Source organism: Armigeres subalbatus, chromosome 1 (assembly GCF_024139115.2).
Source record: "Armigeres subalbatus isolate Guangzhou_Male chromosome 1, GZ_Asu_2, whole genome shotgun sequence".
In the NCBI taxonomy this organism is placed as follows: domain Eukaryota; kingdom Metazoa; phylum Arthropoda; class Insecta; order Diptera; family Culicidae; genus Armigeres; species Armigeres subalbatus.
The window spans coordinates 162001903-162023920 of record NC_085139.1 but is presented as its reverse complement, the minus strand read 5'-3'; the positions used below and the strand labels follow the sequence as shown (position 1 = coordinate 162023920).

The window sequence follows — 22018 nt, the reverse complement described above, 5'->3', positions numbered from 1 at the left end:
TTTTTTTAGATGGGCCGCCCTCTTATTCGGTTCTATTTGATGCCCTGATGCTCTGGACAAAATTTCAGCCAAATCGATCAACGTTTGGACGGTGCTAAACTCGTTAGAAGTTTATATGCAAAAATGCATACAGAAACATCCAAAAACAGTGAATTGCAGTTGGACGGCACAACTTACGATAAAAAAAACTATGATACTCATTCAGATCATAAATAATTTAATACAGAATGTTATGCTGAAAACCGCGAGAAGATTAGAGTTTGCCCGGCTAAGTTATTAGCATTTCTGTGAAGTGGGGTTTGAGCAAATTTCGTTTCTTTTACCTTTGAAAAGAAATAAATTCACCCCTACAACACTGCACTAAAATGCTAATAACTTTGCGTAATAAACTCTAGTCTTCTCGCGGTTTTCAGCATAACATTCTGTATTTAATTCTACAAGAACTGAATGAGTATCATGGTTCTTGATCGCAAATTGTGCCTTCCAACTGCAAATCACTATTTTTGGATCCATTTGGATACATTTTTCCATAGCAACTTCCAACGAGTTTAGCACCGCCCAAACGTTGACCGATTTTGCTGAAATTTTGTCCAGAGCATAAGGGCATCAAATAGAACCGAATAAAAGGGCGGCCCATCAAAAAATTTGACAAAGTGTTTTTTGAGCCACCCTACTGCATATGTAACATTTTTGGCCAAAATGAGATTTTTATATATTCTGAATACTCTTCCAAAAATACGTACTCTGGAAAAAAAACGAAACATTTTTTTTTCAGGAATGTATGAAATTTTTTTTCGTTTGTTTGAGAAACTACATATGTCCACGCCCTTTAAAGAGCATTTATGGAGTACTGCTTACAGTTTTTGTACGGGAAGTGTCCCAGGGTGTTGAGTTTTGCCCAAAACTATTGATCTGTATCCAGGGCCGGATTTACGGTAGAGGGGGCCCAGGGGCCATACAATTGTGGGGGCCTCCAATCAGGAAATAATAAAACATGTTAGATTCTTTCGGGTAACAAATTTATTAAAATCCAGATAAGTTTTATTGAAATTACAGAAGTCGTAAAATATACGTCACTCCCCGATTACTCAAAAATGCTTTCTGCGATGATTTCTCTGTTTGAATGAGTCAATGATATGATCGACATTTATTTCTTTCAAAACCTCATTCTCAATGCTTAGTAAAGTTAAGTTGACTAACTTTTCGTTGGTCATTGACGTCCGCAATCTATTTTTAACGAACTTCATTTTTGAAAACGATCTTTCTCCACTTGCATTAGAAACCATTATGCTCAAATAAATCCGTAGGGCAACTTCTGAATTGGGGAAAGTAGATCGCATGTTGTTTTTCATTATGAACTCATAAAGAAATGTCTCTATTGGTTGTTTCTGTAAATTCTGACTTTGTTTCGCAAAATTCAACAGCTGGATGAGTTCGTTAGTCAGTTCTGGAGCTAGATCCGCTGGATAAGCTTCAATCAACTTTCGAGATCCAACCTCAAGCGATGAAGGAGACGCATCCAAATCCGACCAAAACTCGAACAAATTGCATACCTTCACAAAATTATAAATCGCAAATCAAAACAAATTTTTAATTGTTAATAAACCGATATTAATTTACCTGTTTGTACGCCCCCGCTCGTTCTGCCAGAGAAATTTTGAGCTGATCAATTACTGGATAGAAGGCATCCATCTTAAATTTTTCCTTAAGCGTTATTTCCGGAACAGCCTCACCATGTTGTTTTCGACCAGATACGTTGAGTCGAACGTTCTTTGTTCTCGAACGGTTATTACGGTAGTTCTGTGCTCCTGACATTGATTTTCCTGTTGCTTCATATTCATCATACTTTCCTCGTTTTGCTTCAACGTATTCAATCAAACTTAATATTGAGTTGACGGCTGGTTTCAACGCTGTAGCAGGATTTTGAAGAAACTGGCTAGTCGCATCGAATCTTTCTAGGAGGTCGTACCAGAACTGAGTGTAAATAGCGTTCTCGAGAAGTGACATTTTATTGTAGAGATAGTTAGCTTCATTTTTCACCAAATCTTTTTCTTCTACATTCTCTGCGATTGTTTGTAGAGTATTCTTGATTTCTGTGTAACCGTAAAGCAAAGCCTTTATTGCATCTGCTCGACAAGACCAGCGTGTGTCACTTAGGTTTTTCACAGTATATTGCCGTTCGGTTTTCGATAATCTTTCAGTCAAGATTCGGAATCGGTTAGTTGAACTTGTGAAGAACGTGAATAAATTTTGAACAAAGTTGAAAAAGTCAACAGCGGTTGAACAAATGTTGGCTGCTGATTTTCCAATCAAATTCAACGAATGGGCGCAGCATGGAACAAAAAACGCATATGGATTTTTCTGCAAAATTAACGCCTGCATTCCTTTGTATTTTCCTGACATGTTCGGTGCATTGTCATATGACTGTCCTCGACAATTTTGGAAATCGATGTTATGAGCTTGCAAAAACTCAAGGAGAGCATCAGCCATCTGCTGTCCAGCATGACCACAATGTGGAATAAATGTTAAGAACCGTTCGACTGGTCTGATTCCTTCCAAATATCTTACTACCACCGTTAACTGATCAATATGTGATTCATCCGGCGAGGAATCAACTGAAATGGAATAAAATTTCGCTTGCTTGATCCTACTAGTAATTTCATCGAAAACTTTGTCAGCCATTATGTCGATGATATCATCACAAATAGTAGACGATAAATAGTTAGCATGTCCGCTTTTCTTATTGCCATGCGTTTCAATATGACGGGCCAAAAACGGGTCATACTCGGCAATAAGTTCAAGAATTCCCATATAATTTCCATTTCTTGCTGAACCAAACAGCTCATTTTCTCCCCGAAATGCTAGACCACGTTGTGCCAAAAAAGTTATTGCACTCACAACTCTCCTTATAACTTCACGCCAGTAGTTGGCACTTTGTAGTTCCTGTGATAATCATAATAATTTGATCATGAATATCAAATATCAATAGGATTGCTGAACTTACCTCTTGTTTCAGCATTTTATCAACACCAAGCCTTCCCGCTCGTGAAGAAACGGAAACGGACGATTCCAGATGAGCTTTCGATGTTTCGTGTAGACTAACTTTTTCTTGTGCACGCTTCCAATTAGAGAATCCATCACTAGCAAAATTCGACGCTGAAGCTCTCATAATAACACATAGAAAGCAGTAAAGTTTTCCCCTACTCGGCGAGAAGCAAAGCCAGTTTCTGAAAACCATTTCATTTTGAACCTTCCGGTAAAACAGAGATTTTGTGCATTTTCTGAAGCCAGCAACGTCACCCCTCTCCTGATTCACTGAAAAACTTTCGAACAATTTCTCATCACAATGATGCAGCTCATCAGGTCCTTTTGCGATCCAGTGATCAACCTCTTCGTCATTCAATTTAAACCACATTCCCACATCATTTCCGTAATTTGAATTAACATTCACATCCGTTTTGAGTGGAAACACTTCAGAGTCACAAGATGTGGAACTGAGCACCAACTCACCGACATTAACGCCACTTGAATCTGTTTCGTCAGCACTTGTTACTCCAGCAACACTCGTCGTAAAAAAAGAACTTATTTTTGGTGTTTTTGCAAGCACTTCTTCCACTTTCTTACTTCTTTCATCCTGAATTTTTCTTTTCTCCGCTCCACTTTTATAATTTCTGGGTACTACGTGACGATCGTTCATTTTTTTTGTTCGGGCAAACACAACACAATTCAGAAAAGATGTTGAACAAATAAACGCGTAAGAAGCATTTGTTCAATGCACTTCCGTTCTTGCGCAAGAGAAAGCCGACGATGATCGAATGTGACGTCCAGATGACAACTGGTAAACTACAGTACAGTTATGAATAACATCGAAGCGGTGTTTTGACTATTTACACCTACACGTCACACACACCATGGTAATACAAGTATAATAGTCGCTCGATTCTTCTCGAAGTATTGGTGAATGCACGGTTAAACAAAACTAACCATTTCGATATTTAAACTATCCGATTTTTTTTGGTAACATCAACATTAAGTGTGAGAAGCAGAAACTATTTGATGTGGGGGCCCGGGGCCATGGCCCCCCCCCGGCCCCCCCCAAAATCAGGCCCTGTCTGTATCGAAGAAATCGAAAGTTCGGTGCCAATTCGTTCAAAAACAGTTTTTTGTTGTTTTCTCAAAATTGTGTAAAATGGACTTATGTAGTTTCTCAAACAAATGATTCAAATAAAATCAAGAATTAATTACACACAGTCCTTTTCTGGACTTAAACTATTTATCTAAGAAGAGGTATTGACCGTTGAGAAAAATCTTCACCCAGACAAACAAACTATTTGGCTGTTTTCGAATTGATCCGTTTAGTCGACAAAGACTGAAAAGATCCTTTATTTTTAATAATGCGCCGTTTCAAACACTTAAGCAGCTAAAGGAAATTTTCCACATAACTTCATCGATTTGGCTGTCGTCGGCGGAAAGTAAAATTTTGTGGTACGATTATTTGGTTTTGTTAGTCATTGGAAATGAAATCGATTGTTTTTTCGGGTTACCATTTTATACAAAAGAAGGTTAATCCGAGATGAATTTTCTTTAAAGGTTAAAACTTAATCGTTTGGCGACGACAGAAAGTTGCGTCACAAGTTGAATCACAAGCACGCGTCGTAGGGAGATGATGCAATTAGTCTGTTCGAATGGATTGAATCACTAACAGCAAAAGAGCTAGCAAGCTGATGCCACCGAAATAGTCCATTTTTGCAATCAACCCAGAAATTCAGATAATGCTGGTCCTGAGGCTGAGAAGGACCAATATATTTTCCCAATGCGCCATTCCAATAACTAACGTTGGAATTTCACTTCGTTCTGTTATTGTCCGACGGCCACTCGATGACTTTTCGCTAAGACCCCACAGTTTGGAATATATTCTCAGCATCGCCACTGGTGGCGCGGGATCGCTACCACTAATGCGATGGTTTACCGTTGAAACCTCTACCAGAGCCTTCGTGCTGCTGTGTCCTCTGCTGCCTCCGCTCTGCAAAGCATCCTGTGAAATTATCTCGCAAGATGCTGAATTTGGTTTTGAGCTGTTATGATTCAAAATACGTTTTGTTGAAAAGAGTAATAACAAAAATTTGACCCTAGACGAAATTTCGTTCATAGTACAACACATAATCGCATGGCATCTGTCGGTCTGCGCGACGGTCGCCGGTGGGTGAATGCTGTAGAAATGTTCCTCTAAAGAAGAGTCTTTATCGATTTGACTGTCGTCGGCAGAAAGTGAAGTTTTTGGCAAGGTTATTCGGTTTTATTTCTGTTAGTATTTGATTTTGTTTCTGTTAGTCATTGGGAATGAAATCGATTATTTCCGGTCCGCCATTGCATAGAAAAAAAGGTTGATCCGAGATTTTTTTTTTCAAATGCAAAACTTAATCGTTTGGCAATGACAGAAAGTTGCCCTTCGGTAGCAGAATCACAATCGTGTCGGCACCAATTAAGCTACCACGGCAACGCCACCGAAATAGGCCATTTTTGTAATCTACCCTTTCTGTTCAGAAAATGCTAGTCCTGAAAAGATCCAATTTTCTTTCCCAATGCGCTTTTCCAATAACTAACTGCAACCAAACTTAATGACTTTTCGATAAGAAGCCACCATTTGGTTCGTTGAGGATCCATCGACGCCGACGACCACCATCAATGCGATGGTTTTCCGTTGAATATGCTACCAGTGCCATCGTGCTGCTGTTTCCGCTCCGCTGCGTCCGCTCTGCGCGAAATCTTGTTTGGACTGAGGATTAGAACCAAACCCGTAAGTTTCTGTATATTGATGTCTGTGCTTGCGATGCATGAGCGAGATTGATTGTTTTACTATTTCTAAATTGTTTGCCCATTTTCAATAATAAATTGTTGGAAATCTGTGAAGCGTTGACTCATCCGTGATCAGGGAATCAATTTTTTGGGAATGCGCATGCGAAACAAGCGACAAAAGAGAACCAACGACAAAGCTTTGTTTTTGTCGGAGATAATAATGACAAAGATCCGATATTTTTTGTCAGCAACAAAAAAGAAGACAATCTTGTTGCTAACTTTTCATCCCGTTATTTTGCATTGTTTCTAGACCAAATTTCGGTTTTATGCTATCATAGTTTCTGCTTTATGGAAATATTCGAGAATCGAACAATGATTACAAAATTAGCATCGTATTTTCGGAAATATCAGAGCATGCAAGGCAAATGATTCTTGTCATTTTGTGTTCGGTTTCTGATAAAGGTTTGTCGCTAGGTGCGTTTGTCAGTAACAAACTCTGTTGATGACAAAGAGTATATTGTTAGGCGTTGCTCGAATATTGATTCCCTGTCCGTGATCGAATGGTTCAAAAATATTCGAAATCCACCGAGAAACGGCTGAGATATTAACGTTCAAAGTCTATCATATTTTCGTGACGGTCTCCAGGGAAGGGTGACCTGTGCAGTACATACACTGAGAGCAGCTTTAGAGTTAAAATTACTATTTTGTAGGGTTAAATTAAATACACAACGCCACTAGATTTGTGCAGACTATATGCCACGTTTGTATCAACTTCAATAAGTTTTTGTTTTTACTATGGCCTCAAAAGCAATTACAGCAGGGAAAATTACCATGCTTCATATTTATTTCAACTATAACTCATTTTTAAAATAAACATGGTTACTCGTTTACAATAAAAATAACTTGAAGTCGTTTGAACTAATTTGGGATGGTATTTACGAAATAATGTTTGAATTCAGCCACATAAAAACACATTTAAATTAGTTTATTTGCATTCAGTTTTTTAGTTACAACTTACATTACATTGAACGGAGGGGAATGACACAAGTGTTTTATTTGTTCCGATCCGAAGAATTAAAAAAATACGGGATAATTCGTACAGACTTGCAAACAAACATCTTTTCCAAGATTTTATGGCTCGGGAAACACGTATTGTAAACGCTTTAAGAGGTTCGATTCGAGAGAAGCCGGAAGCAAAAACGTTTTTCACTTAATTTCTAGATGAAGTAACGGCAACTCCACTGGCAAAGTACCGCCACCAGGAACCAACGCAGACAGGGTCAGATATTGGTGATGCTTAAGTCCTTCTCAACTTTGGCAAATTGGTCGGGATTGTCGATTCTCATTTATGTTGAAAACATTTCTACATTTCCATAGAAAACAGCGACATCGTCATCGATGATAAGCAAAATTGGTTTCGGGAAGCTCAATCTGCAATCAAGTCTAAAATGAAAACAATATAGTTTTCATCACTTTATAAATACTTACCATTGATTTAGCACGAATCTAGTTAGTGTTTCCAGGATCTTTAGAATATTAGATTCATTATTTCGCGCATTATTAATAAACTAATTGTCGCTTAGTTAATTTGGTTCCAAAACACAGCACAGCACCACAGCACAAAATATGGCTGCTTTGACGGCCAATATCGAGAAAATTTTCTTCACCATGCTGTGTTATTATTTTGAACATGCGCATGGTAAAATTAACAACAGTGATGTTATTTTGTAAAAACAATCATTTATAATGACAACATTTGGAAATAGTAATTTTGATTAGAATATCATGATTAAAACTACCCCAACATTTATTTCAATGTATGAGTTTTCTCCATTCAGCTCAGTGCATGGCTCCACGTCACCAATCACGCAGTCTGCGGATGGTGCGCGGTTCGTCCTTCACCTGTTCGATCCATCTTACTCGCTGTGTACCTCGCCTTTTTGTGCCCCTCGGATTACTGATCATCGGATTACTATCCGACATTTTGGCTACGTGCCCGACATATCGCAGTCGTCCGATTTTGCGGTGTGAACGATGGACGGTTCTCCCAACAGCTGATGCAACTCGTGGTTAATTCGCCTCCTCCGCGTACCATCCGCAATATGCACTCCACTATAGATGGTACGCAGTACTTTCCTTTCGAAAACTCCAAGTAAGCGCATCGTCCATATTAAAAAAGTTATAACAATTTCATTTTGGGGTCAATAAGACCCCAGAGCACAAACGAAGTATTTTTTTTAAATAATCTGCTTATTTTCAAGATTTTTCAAGCAAGTTTGTACCTAAAAGACAGATTTCAGCGAGATTAAACAAACTACAAAAAATCAGGAGAATCGGAAAAAAATGAAAATAATGGCAGCCTATCTGGACTGAGCCCCGATTGCACATGGCTTTGACTTAATGCTGGAAACACCTACTGTTGCTGATAGTGTTGCCGTAGATATCAACCAATTGAACCATCGCCTGATTGGTTCTTGCTTGGTTCTCAAGTTGAAGTATTCTTGTTGACCTGAGTTAATGCTGCAACGACGTTGTTACTGTTTACAGACATGCCAAACCATCTGCACCAGGCTACGCCAATCGTTAGTTCAGAGCAATTTTGCCTACTTGGCTTAGGGTGTCCCTCGAAAAACAGTATCGATCTCTTTTTTCTTGCTTTCACGAATGACACCTTTTAGAGACTGTTGGGGATTTTTGACGCGTGTTTTGCTATAAGAACATCAGTATCAGTATCTTTTTCCGTTGTCTAGTTATATTATTTTATTTGAAAAAATATTAGTCAAATTATTAAAACTTGAGATAAAAAATAAAACATCTCCAATTTTTCGACAGGATATGAGTTGTTCTTTCAAATGCTGTGTAAATCATTTTTTTGGTTTGCCCCAGTCAAAGATATCAACCTTTGAAAACAAAAAAATAAAATTCTGTTTTTTATCTAAGTATGTAAAATTGCTTTGAATCAGCAAACTGGAATAAACTACAACTACAACTTTGAATAACATGTCAGTATTTCGTGATGATTTTGGGGGAATGGCAGTACATATGTGCAGTGCCTCTAGTTGTGTACTTGCTCCTCGAAAATTCCCGATGAGAGATGAATCACTTGAATGCTGCCTCAAATGCTGAAGTGGTCGAACTAATTTTCAGCTCACGATGGGCCGCCTTAGTTACACGGGCTATGCAATGCACCCTTTGACTGGCTAAGAGATACATTGGACTGGCGAAGTACACCTTATTGCTTTCGTACACTTTCAAATACGAAATTTCCGGTGACTATCATGTGGAAAGTTTCTTATCAACAACTACTGCAGAGGTGTAACAGCATCACGAGGAACACCTGAATGAAGATGTTGAGATTTCGGTGAAATTCCACCGAAATCTGTGGAATGAGTCAAGTGTGTATATGATAGGAAGAGGCTCAAAAGAAGACAACGTGACCCACCCACCACGAGTTTATATCAGTGGTGAGAAAATCGAGGTGGCTGAAGACTTCGAGTACTTGGGCTCACTGGTGACCGCCGAAAACGATACCAGAAAATAAATCGGAGACACAACGTGGCAGGCAGTATTACGTGCTTTGAACTCAACATCGTGTTGAATTCGCCGTCGTACCGAACTGACTATCTACAAAATGCGCATTAGACCGGCGGTAGTCCTCTACAGACATGAGAGCTAAACGATGCTCGTGGAGGACCAATGCGCATTTCGAACGAAGAGTACTGCGTACCATCTGCAGATAGCGAAAAAGTACGTGGATGTGGCAAACGAACCACGAGTTACATCAGCTGTTAAGAGAACCATCCATCAACCATCCAACCGCGGTAGGCCAGGCACGGACAGTAACCCGGTAAAAATAACTCACAACGATCCGACGGGCACAATGCAGCGAGAGGTGGTTGTGGAATAAGGTGGGTTGATTAGGTGGAAGACGACTTGCAGTCCCTCCATAGACTGTGTAGTTGGCCACATGCAGCCATGGACCGAGCTGAGTAAAGAAGAGTTTTATGTAATACTCAGGTCACTCCAGTCTTAGTCTGAGTAAATAAATAGTAGAAATTTGGCATCAATGTGTTGGTCATCTTGGGCCACATAACTTGTTGAAACTTATCAGACATGAAATGGGGATGGAATAGAACTGAAACATTCGTTTGAAGCTGATAGAGATAATGTTATGTTATGTGAACCGTGTCTGTCTACCAAAAAAAAAACTCTAGAACCGTTTGTAAATCAACGGAAGCGTAAGGTCTCTCCCTTCCCCTACTAATACCAGTTTTTGCCTTTCTCGTACACCAAGGTGTAACGAAAAGGCTATATATTCACTTCCAAGGCGATTTTGTGATATAAGGTCCGGTGACTCCTAGTGTTATATACCAATCAACTAAACTCGACGAATTGAGATGATATCTGTCTGTGTGTGTGTGCGTGTGTGTATGTATGTGCGCAAAATAAAACTCACTCACCTTTTAGGAATTTATCTTGATCCGATTGGTTTGCAATATTTGCATTTGTTGAGGAATCCTGTCCCATTGTTTCCTATTGAAAATTGGCCAGATCGGACTATGTGATCAAAAGTTATGGCCAAAATTCGATTTATATACAAAAACTCGCTAAAAAAATCTCACTCAATTTTTTTAGTATATCTAATGTACGAGAAAGGCTCAAACACCGCTAGGTGAATCAATCAGGGTTTTTTTTTAGTTTTTGCTCATAGAAAGAATAGATCCTTGACCCTTGAAAATACAAAAGTTGATCACAATTTGCTTTTAAGATATCTCTTTTCAAGCTATGTATATTTTTTTCAAATTCTTAACAAAAATTCTTTTTTAGACCACGCTGGCTCCCACCGGCAACAACCACATTGAAAAGCGGCAACCAAGTCTACTCCATGCCACTTCCGGGAAGTGGACACGTATTAAACTACATGCTCAACATTATAGACGGTTACGATCAGTTAACCGTCGATGACCCCCTCACGTGGCACAGAATTGTAGAAGCTTTCAAGCACGGATACGGTCTACGTACCAAGCTTGGCGATCCTCCATTTGTGCCGGGTGTGGAAGAACTGCTAAGGAAACTGACCAATGAGAACTATGCGGCATTTGTACGCGATGGTATCTTCGATAATATGACATTCTCGAACTACGAGCATTATGGGGCAGAATTTGCCAACGAAGATGACTACGGCACTGCGCATATTTCCGTGCTGGCACCAAATGGCGATGCCGTCGCTGCAACCACTACGATCAATTATGTGTAAGTATTGCTCGCCCCTAGTTTTGTCTATTACAATGTGTTTCGAAACGAATGATGATTGGCGATCTAATTCACGTTGAAATATAGACTACATAGACATCTTTATCCATCTAAGATTTTCACCCCTTATACCCAATGTCACCGCTGATGAAGATACATACTTGAACATAATATGTATAATGTTTTATTTCAGATTGGGCGCAATGATCCGTTCCCCTTCGACGGGAATAATTCTCAACGACGAGATGGACGACTTCTCCACACCGGGAACAATCAACTCGTACGGTTTACGAGCATCCCCCGCCAATTACATCGAACCGGGAAAGCGCCCTCTCTCGTCCATGTGCCCTACCATCATAACTGATTCGCAAGGCGATGTGCGAATAATCGTCGGCAGTGCCGGTGGTTCACGAATCACGACGGCCACATTCCTACTAATCCTACGTCATTTATACTTTGGCGAAGATCTCGAAACGATCATCCACAGCAAGCGGATCCATCACCAGCTGGCACCGATGTCTTTTGAGTACGAGGAAGGTTTCGATCAAACCGTCGTCAATGAATTGATCGAGCGAGGACACGTCGCCAATCAAGCCGCTTCTGATTCTGGATTTGCCGCACTGACGGCAATTATCCGGGATAAAGAAGATAAGCTTTGGGCGACGTACGATCCCCGGCGAGCGGGTAGCACAAATATACTATTAGGCTAATTTGTTTTAATAAAATGTTTTTTTTATACAAATTGTGTTTTAAATTTTATCAATACGTTCATACACAATTGTTCCGCGAGAGTCTTTTATACAAATTGTTCAATTATATTCTTATCAGTTGTTTATGCTCTAGGATCAAGTGACAATTTGCCGTTTGTAAAAATGGTTGAAACCCCATCTATGGGTATTGCTAAATCCAATCCCAAGCATTAAAATCTAGCAATCGATATTTGTTGCTAGTGTGGGAATTCAAGATGGCAAACATTAAATTAATGAAAATAACCGAAACCAACCCAACCTGAAAATCACAAAGCATAACAATAGATGCCAAAAATCGATGTTTCAATGCATTTTGAAATTCTATAAGGTCAACTAAAAGACGACTTTGTTCGATTCACTCCTACTGTTCAATTGAGTCTAATCAACTAAGAAACGGGGGAGATGATATTACAGTTGAAGTTGATGGCAACATCACTAGCAGTGAAGTTTAGAACTTAGAATTTAGAACTTTTTGGTTGTGTTGTCAAAGGCAAATAAAGAATTGGATTTTAATAAAAAAAAAATCAAAATTGATTTTCTTAACTTGCTTGACAGTAAAATACAGGTCGATAGTAAAAAAGTAATTGGAATAAAGGAGATGCGGTCAATATGCGCCTCCTAAGCTAATCACTAAATTTAATGGCGATTTCCTCCGAAAACATGTATTTTCGAAGTGCTTATCAATAATCTAACATAGCAGTCATTATATGGTCCAAAAATGTTCATGTTAAGCCAGCAATATTGCAACAAAACGATTTTATTCCAAAATTGAGAATTTCAATCCAAAATGAACGATGCTGGGCAATATGCGCCACCCAAAAATGATAATCAAAATATTCCAGTATTTTTCATCAAAATTTTCAAACTATTCCGCACAAGATTAGTGTCAACTCTATCCTTTCAGTTAGTAAATGTCTCAGACTGATGGTAATTAGGTTTAAATATTTTTTGTACCTAAAGAAAAGCATTGCGGACAGAAACGCCGAAATTGCGTTGGAATGAGCCAAAATAATGTTAATTTTTTAAATTTTGAGTACAGAATTTTTGACTGAGTTTTTTCGTTTGAAGGCATACAAATTTGTTTTGGCTTCAAATGACTATATTCTTGAGACAAAATTTGGGATATGAACCAAGAAAAGGGGGGGGGGGGCGCATTTTATACATATCTACCCTACTCATGTAGGTACCGCATTTGTAAATCACGTCATCACGTCCTCAGAAATCGACTGGTGACTGCCGCTAGTAGATTGATTGAGAAAATTTCGAGGTAATTTGGTGGTTCGTCGCTTATAGAATATCGTCTAAGTTTCAGTGTTGGGAAAATCTTAAATTCTCAAATCTCATCGGCAATTCAAATCATGCGTGAGTCAAATACCATCTGAATAATGGCCCAGAGAATCGATTATGATTCGAGTCACAATTTGGATCATTGCATGATCTTTATTGTTGAATTCATTGAATTAACTTCTTGCGCTTAAAACTATGGCAAATAAATCCATATGTAAACAAAACATACACCTCGATTGCGTTTTAATGCTTTCTAGAGCGTAATAATTTTTCGGCGAGTAACGAAGCGATGCGATTCTGTACGAGAAACTCAAGCGCGATGCTCTCAGCAATTAGCAGAGCCCGAGTTGTCTCCCTACGGTGGGTTCCAAATGTATCAACTTACTGATTCATAGCTTGGAAGAAATTGTGGATTTCTCCATGGGAGTTTACGTAGTATGAAACGTAGGAATCGGCGTTGCACCGACTCGATCCTTGATCAGACACAGTTCGTGACAGTTCGGATTCCAAACTGCGGAGCAGTATTCCAGTATAGAACGTACCAGCGAGCAGTACAAGGACTTGGACGCATGGACGAGGACGCAAACAGCAATATTCCGGCAGATCGCGCGATTGTATTATTATTATTTATTCAGGCTAAGGCCGAAGTGGCCTGTGCGGTATATAAGAGTCTTCTCCATTCGGCTCGGTCCATGGCTACACGTCGCCAACCACGCAGTCTACGGAGGGTCCGCAAGTCATCTTCCACCTGATCGATCCACCTTGCCCGCTGCGCACCTCGCCTTCTTGTACCCGTCGGGTCGTTGTCGAGAACCAATTTCACCGGATTACTGTCCGACATTCTGGCTACGTGCCCGGCCCACCGCAGTCGTCCGATTTTTGCGGTGTGAACGATGGATGGTTCTCCCAACAGCTGATGCAACTCGTGGTTCATTCGCCTCCTCCACGTACCGTCCGCCATCTGCACCCTACCATAGATGGTACGCAGCACTTTCCTTTCGAAAACTCCGAGTGCGCGTTAGTCCTCCACGAGCATCGTCCAGGTCTCGTGTCCGTAGAGGACTACCGGTCTAATGAGCGTTTTGTAGATTGACAGTTTGGTACGGCGGCGAATTCTATTCGATCGGAGCGTCTTGCGGAGTCCAAAGTATGTACGATTTCTAGCCACTATATGTCTCCGAATTTCTCTGCTGGTATCATTTTCAGCAGTCACCAGTGAGCCCAAGTACACAAATTCTTCTACAACCTCGATTTCGTCACCACCGACGCCAACTCGCGGTGGGTGGCTCACATTGTCTTCTCTTGAACCTCTTCCTATCATGTACTTCGTCCTCGACGTGTTGATGACTAGTCCGATCCGCTTGGCTTCCTTCTTCAGTCTGATGTAGGCTTCCTCCATCTTCTCAAAGTTACGTGCCATAATATCTATGTCGTCGGCGACGCCAAGTAGTTGGACGGACTTATTGAAAATTGTACCACTCGTGTTAATCCCTGCTCTTCGTATTACCCCTTCCGAAGCGATGTTGAATAGCAGACACGAAAGACCATCACCTAGCCGTAACCCTCTGCGGGTTTCGAAGGGACTCGAGAATGCCCCTGAAACTCGAACTACGCACATCACCCGATCCATCGTCGCTTTGATCAACCGTGTCAGTTTATCCGGAAATCCGTTTTCGTGCATTAGCTGCCTTAGCTGGTCCCGATCGATTGTATCATATGCGGCTTTGAAGTCGATGAATAGATGTGTGGGCACGTTGTATTCGCGGCATTTCTGCAGTACTTGGCGAATGGCGAACACCTGGTCCGTGGTGGAGCGTTCGCCCATAAAACCCGCCAGGTACTGCCCCACGAACTCCCTTGCAATTGGTGCTAGTCGACGGCATAAAATTTGGGAGAGTACCTTGTAGGCGGCGTTCAGCAATGTGATTGCGCGGTAGTTGCTACAATCCAGCTTATCGCCCTTTTTGTAGATGGAACACACGACACCTTCCATCCACTCCTGCGACAAAACTTCCTCCTCCCAAATCTTGGTGATCACCCAGTGCAGCGCTCTAGCCAGTGCCTCACCACCGTGTTTAAATAGCTCTCCTGGTAGTTGGTCAACCCCAGGGGCTTTGTTGGTCTTCAGCCGGCCAATCTCCTCCTGGATTTCTTGGATATCCAGAGCCGGTAGAATTATGTCCTGCGCGTGTGCTCCCAGCTCCATCACCATACCGCCATCTTCGTCTGCCACATCGCCATTCAGGTGCTCTTCGTAGTGCTGCCGCCATCTTTGGATCACCTCACGCTCGTTCGTAAGAAGGTTCCCGTTTATGTCCTTACACATATCAGGCTGTGGCACGTGGCCTTACGTGAACGGTTCAACTTCTCATAGAACTTTCTTGTGTTATTAGCGCGGTACAGTTGCTCCGTCTCTTCACGGTCTCGATCTTCCTGCTGACGCTTTTTCCTTCGGAAAATCGAGTTTTGTCTGTTCCGCGCCTGTTTATATCGTGCTTCGTTCGCCCTCGTGCGGTGTTTATTTATTTATTTATTTTATTTTATATCCAACTGACCTAAGCTGGTCTTATTGAACCTCTTAAAATTATAGAAACAATAAACATCAAGATTATCAGAAACATGCTACAATTCTTCAACGACAAAATCAAAGGAAAACATGACTAACAACATTTTCGGCAAAGTAAATACACAAACAAGCAACAAAAAAGCAAAAAAGACTCAAAACAGCAACAATTAATAGAGAATTGAAAGCACATTAATTATCATTTTGAACGGGTGGTTTCCATGTATCATTCATTCGGTTCACAAATTGTCGATACTTTATTCCCTTGGGCCATGTAGATGCATCCATTGCTATTGGCTTCAAGTCTAAACTCAATACAGCTTTGAACGACACGTAATCGCAAGTGTTAGTGTTTCGGTTTCTAGGCACAAGTTTTACTATATCTCGACACCGGGACAACGGAACGTTCAGAGAGTGTGATACCATCCTACTTATATCGTCATCGGTGGCGTTCTTGTCGATATTGGTAAGATACAATGCAAACGTTTTATCATCGATCCTTCCCACTGGCTTCGGCGATTCGTTTTGTTTTGATCCACGCGATGTATCATCTATATTCGTTCCATCAAGCAGGTTGGGCGACGAAAAAGACGTTGAATGCGAGTATGGGACAGCATCCGCAGGGTCAGGATTGCGAATAACAGCTGCAAGCGTTTTGTTGATTTCTCGCTTATTTTTTCAAAAGGACCTAAGTAACATATTTTTCATGAATTAAAAAAATTAAAAGCTTTCATGCTGTTCTGTTGATTGCGCTGTTCAAATTAATTCATGAAAAAAATGTTACTTAGGTCCTTTTGAAAAGTTAAGCGAGATTTCACTTACTGCTAAAGCTTAGTATGCAGTTCTCAAGGAAAATGGTCAAGGAAAATTCGATCTAATTACCAAAGTAATTTTGATTAGCTAACGTAATTCATAAAGTAGGCGGAAAACAAATAGTTTTCTATCCTCTTTCGTAAGTCAATGTAGCAGAATACCACCAAGCAGATAATTGTAAATAATAAATTTACGTAATCATATACCATACATTTTTATAAATGTTTTACAGTTTGGGTCGACGGTTGTATGTTTCTAAAAGCTGCAGCAAATGAAGCGGAATAAGATGAATGTGAATGCAGATAGAATTCTTGAACAGCTGATTTGCTACCGATCCTTTAGTTAGACTTCAGCTGGAGATATTGGGATAAATGAAGAAGCTCTAATAGATCTCTTGTGAATAGCCACTAACGTTTTTTTTTATTTGTAGGTCGAAGATTTGGCAGAATATTTGCAACAAACCGAACATTCCAAACAACCCCATATTTGTGACGTATTATCCAAAATTAAAATGTATCAGAAAAGATAAATGTTTAGTTTCCTGTGTAGCGATGGTCACCGGGGTTCATATATTCTCGATACCAAAAACCTTGTAGCAATTCAAAAATTCGTTCATCCTAGAAAGATGCGATATTTTCATAACTCTTTGTTATATAAGTCTGTGCAAGGACCATTAATTGTTCCCGTGCTACCAACAAGCGGCCCAATTCTGACAATTTGACTTAGAAAACTGCAAATTTTCTCCAAAACCGTTTGTTGCTGCTGTGTGCCAGAAACCTGCCACTTTTTTTTAATAATCAATGTAATGCATTTTGCTCGACCCAATGGTCGATTTATTAAATAATACTTTTTACAATATTTTTCTCATTCATGATAGCATTAAAAACGGCCTCCATTCTATGGAAGAAATTGTACTCCATGGAAATTGTACCTCCATGGAAGAAATTGTACTCCCCAACACAGTTCCACAGGTCTATTTACTATTTACGACTATTTACGATATCAGGTTTTTTTTTTCAGATAATTGAATTTAATCAAAGATAGTTTATTGATATATTATATTTGATTTAATGTTATCGCATGCCGTATAAAAAAATATTTGATGAAAGATGAGACATTGATAGTTCCAGCGTTCAGAAGTCTGGTTAAGCAACCGGTGTCAGAGAAAGTTTCTCTAAATATTATGTTGGATATCCATCGATTGGAGTATTCTTCACTCTCGCTAGTAGAGACGCTTGTTGCGAGCCATTTTACGAATTGTTGTCATTGAGGTTTTTTGTAGTAGTCCCTCGACAAAACGACGCCACTTGCCAGTTGCAACGTTTTTGAGCATTGAGATTTTTTTAAGGATCATCCAGTGGTGGTAGAATATCTGTTAATTCGATACCATTTTTACTGCCGATGTAAATTTTTGCTAGTCAATGTCCCTCGATAGGATGGTTCTGATCGTTGATTGCCACTTTTGATTATGGTGACAATTGACATGCTATCACTACCATAAGAATCTTTTAAAACCTTCCAATGACAATCTAATAATAGTAGACATCTGGACCTTTCGCCCTATTCGAGTTTCATCACCAGGGAGAAATATTCAAGTTGAAATCACCAAACAAATTATTGAAAATAGGCTTCACGTGGCGCATTACGAACTAACTCAAACAGGAGAGAATAACGAATTTATATCATGTTGTGTTACTGAGTTCAACACAATTCTCAACATAGGTTACTCTCACCTTTGTTCAAGATATTGTAAAAATAACTAAATTTTCTAACAAAATGTTGAAATCTATCTCATGCTGTTATAATTTATAATTTTGTTACGAATGTCCAAACAATTGATCATTGCTCGATGTTATGAACGGTTGATATAAATAACTGATGCTATTACAATTGTATTTTATTTATGTCTTACCTTCTTACTCGAGAGGATCTAGGTAACTACACTGTATTCTAGCTCCAACTATTCCAGTTAATATTTATGAGTGATGGTAAGAGCACTTCTTGTCAGCAGCGGTAGCGTGCCGGCGTGAATTGGTGGAATCTTATTTTATATTAACGGCCCTAAAGATCCTTACAGGATTCCAATCCTCGCTTGGACGGAATTCTTTCTCTAGAAGTGCGAGTTGCTTGTGCCTCCTTTTTTATCGATTTCATAGACGGATATTACATGGAAACATATATATTTAGCAAGGACAGGAATATTTAGCTACAACAAGAATCCAACGGAGTAATAAAGACAGGTTGCTTAATTTTTTATTATTCTTTATGTTCTTTTTATTATTTATGCTTTATTCTATTTTCTCTTTTCTTTTTTTTCAAGCAAATTCTACATATACCATCCGATAAATGTAATCTTAGAATTACAGGACGAATTCCTGGGAGAGTTCTCGGAGATTTTTTTTTTGGAGCAAATTCTACATATACCATCCGATAAATGTAATCTTAGAATTACAGGACGAATTCCTGGGAGAGTTCTCGGAGATTTTTTTTTTTGGAAAAGCTCCCGAAGATATACCTGGAGAAATTCCCAGAAGAGGAAAGGAATTACTGGAAGAATTCATGGAGAAATTCTCCAAGGAAATCCAGGAGAGGAGAAATTCTTGAAGAGTTTCTTGGAAAGATTCCCGGAAAAAATCTAGAAGTTTTTTGTTCTACATTAGTGTGTGTTTTTTAAAATTAAGTTCAACACATAAATTCTTGGAGTAGTTCCCGGAAGAAATCCTGAAGGAAGCCTCAGAGGAATTTTCGGTGGTATTTATTGCGGAATTATCGGAGGTATTCCTGGAGGAAATCCTGAAGGCAGTTCTTAAACGAATTCCTGGAAGATATCCTGGAGGAATTCTCCGTTTCTGGGATTCGGGAGGAGTTTAGACCTGTGACCCGAAATTTTATCGGTGGCAGCGTGATAGATCATTTTCAGCCAGCGGTGGTGGCGTGGCGGCGTCAGGCCGTTGGTGATCGGCAGCGCAGCGAGTCGGTGTGAACTAGTTTCAAGCGCCAAATTTTCTCCGTAATTTCTTCAGAAGTTCCACAACATTTTCCTAAGGAAGTTCCTGCAAAAGTTCGTTAGGAAGTACATCAAGAAATTCCTCCAGATATTCCTTCAGGAATTCCTCCGGAAGTTCACCCAAGAATTCCTCCGGAAGTTCACCCAAGAATTCCTCCGAAAGTTCCTCCAGGAATTTCTGCGGAAGTTCCTCCAGGAATTCCTCCGGAAGTTTCTCCAGGAATTCCTCCGGAAGTTCCTCCAGGCATTCCTCCGGAAGTTCCTCCAGGCATTCCTCCGGAAGTTCCTCCAGGAATTCCTCCGGAAGTTCCTCCAAGAACTCCTCCGAAAGTTCCTCCGGGAATTCCTCCGGAAGTTCCTTCAGGAATTCCTCCGGAAGTTCTTCCAGGAATTCCTCTGGAAGTTCTTCCAGGAATTCCTCCGGAAGTTCCTCCAGGAATTACTCCGGAAGTTCCTCCAAGAATTCCTTCGGAAGTTCCTCCAGGAATTCCTCCGGAAGTTCCTCAAGGAATTTCTCCGGAAGTTCCATCAGGAATTACTTCGGAAGTTCCTCCAGGAATTCCTTCGGATGTTTCTACAGGAATTCCTTCGGAAGTTCCTCCAGCAATTCCTCCGGAAATTCTTCCAGGAATTCCTTCGGAAGTTCCTCCAGGAATTCCTTCGGGAGTTCCTCCAGGAATTCCTCTGAAAGTTTCGGAGGTTCTTTCAGGAAATTCATTCAGAAATTCCTCCGAGATGTCCTTCAGGAATTCCTTCCGGAAATTCCTCCGAAATTTCCCCGGGAGATCAACCAGGAATTCTCTCAGAAACTATTCAAGGATTTCCTCGAGATGTTCCTTCGGGCATTCCTCCGAAAGATCGATCTGGTATTCTTTCCGAAGTTATTCCAGGAATAGGGAAGTTTCTCCAAGGATTCTATCGGAAGATTCTCCAGGAATTCTCCAGGGAAATCCTGCACGAATTGATACAGAACCTATTCAAATAACTACTCGGGAAGTTTCTCCAGAAATTCCCTGAGAAAATCTTTCGGAAGCTCCTCAAAGAATTCCTTTAAAAGATCATCTAGAAAGTTTCTTAAAGAAATTTCGATCAGGAATTCCTTCAAAAGTTTCTTGATGAATTTCTCCGAATAATTCGTAAGAAATTGCGCTGATAGTTCCATTAGAATTACTCTGAAAGTTTCTTCAGGAATCCCTCCGAAGTTCCTCCGGGAGATCGACCAACTCCTCGAAAAGTCCAGGACCAGGAATTCTTCCTCACTTCTTCCAGTATTTCGTCGGGAAGTTCCTCTAGGAACTCCTCCAGAAGTTCCTCTAGGAATTCCTTAGGAAATTACTGCTAAAATTGATTCAGAAGTTATTCCAATAATTCCTCGGGAAGTTCCTCCAGCACTTCCTCCAGCATTTTGCCGGAAGATTATCGAAGAATTTTTCCGGAATATCCTCTAGAAAGTCCCTTCAAGTAATTCCTTGGGAAATTCTTCGAAAGTTGGAAATTCCTCCGGAAGTGCATTGAGGAATTAGTCCACAAGTTCATTCAGAAATTCTTCCGAAAGTTTGTTCAGAAATTCCTATGGAAGTTCCTATAGTAACTCGTCTGGAAGTTCCTTGAGGAATTCCTCCGGAAGATAGAATTTTTCCCGAAGTTCCTTTATGAATTCCTCCGGAAGTTCCTTAAGGAATTCCTCCGGAAGTTCCTTTAGGAATTCCTCCGAAAGTTCCTGAAGGAATTCCTCCGGAAGTTCCTTTAGGAATTCCTCCTTAAGTTCCTTTAGGAATTCCTTCGGAAGTTCCTTTAGGAATTCCTTCGGAAGTTCCTTTAGGAATTCCTTCGGAAGTTCCTTTAGGAATTCCTTCAGAAATTCCTTCAGAAGTTCCTTTAAGAATTCCTCTAGAAGTTCCTTTAGGAATTCCTTCGGAAGTTCCTTTAGGAATTCCTTCGGAAGTTCCTTTAGGAATTCCTTCGGAAGTTCCTTTAGGAATTCCTTCGGAAGTTCCTTTAGGAATTCCTTCGGAAGTTCCTTTAGGAATTCCTTCGGAAGTTCCTTTAGGAATTCCTTCGGAAGTACCTTTAGGAATTCCTTCGGAAATTCCTTTAGGAATTCCTTCGGAAGTTCCTTTAGGAATTCCTTCGGAAGTTCGTTTTGGAATTCCTCCGGAAGTTCCTTTTGGAATTCCTCCGGAAGTTCATTTTGGAATTCCTCTTGGAATTCCTTTTGGAATTCCTCTTGGAATTCCTTTTGGAATTCCTCTTGGAATTCCTTTTGGAATTCCTCTTGGAATTCCTTTTGGAATTACTCTTGGAATTCCTTTTGGAATTCCTCTTGGAATTTCTTTTGGAATTCCTCTTGGAATTCCTTTTGGAATTCCTCTTGGAATTCCTTTTGGAATTCCTCCGGAAGTTCCTTCAGAAATTTCCCCGGGAGTTCCTTTAGAAATTCTTCCGGAAGTTTCCCCAGGAATTCCTCCGGAAGTTCCTTTAGGAATTCCACCAGAAGTTCCTTTGGGAATTCCTCCGGAAAATCCTTTAGGAATTCCTCCGGAAGTTCCT

At 40.1% G+C, this 22018-nt stretch overlaps 1 protein-coding gene across 1 annotated transcript in view; it reads left to right on the top strand.

Annotated features, from left to right (window-relative positions):
• LOC134205453 (scoloptoxin SSD14-like) overlaps positions 1-22018 on the top strand; it is a 139365-nt gene that overhangs the window by 93081 nt on the left and 24266 nt on the right. Inside the window, exon 3 of the mRNA XM_062680706.1 lies at positions 10624-11049. Within this exon, the coding sequence (XP_062536690.1) occupies positions 10624-11049 (426 nt within the window). The remainder of the gene's footprint in view (positions 1-10623; positions 11050-22018) is intronic.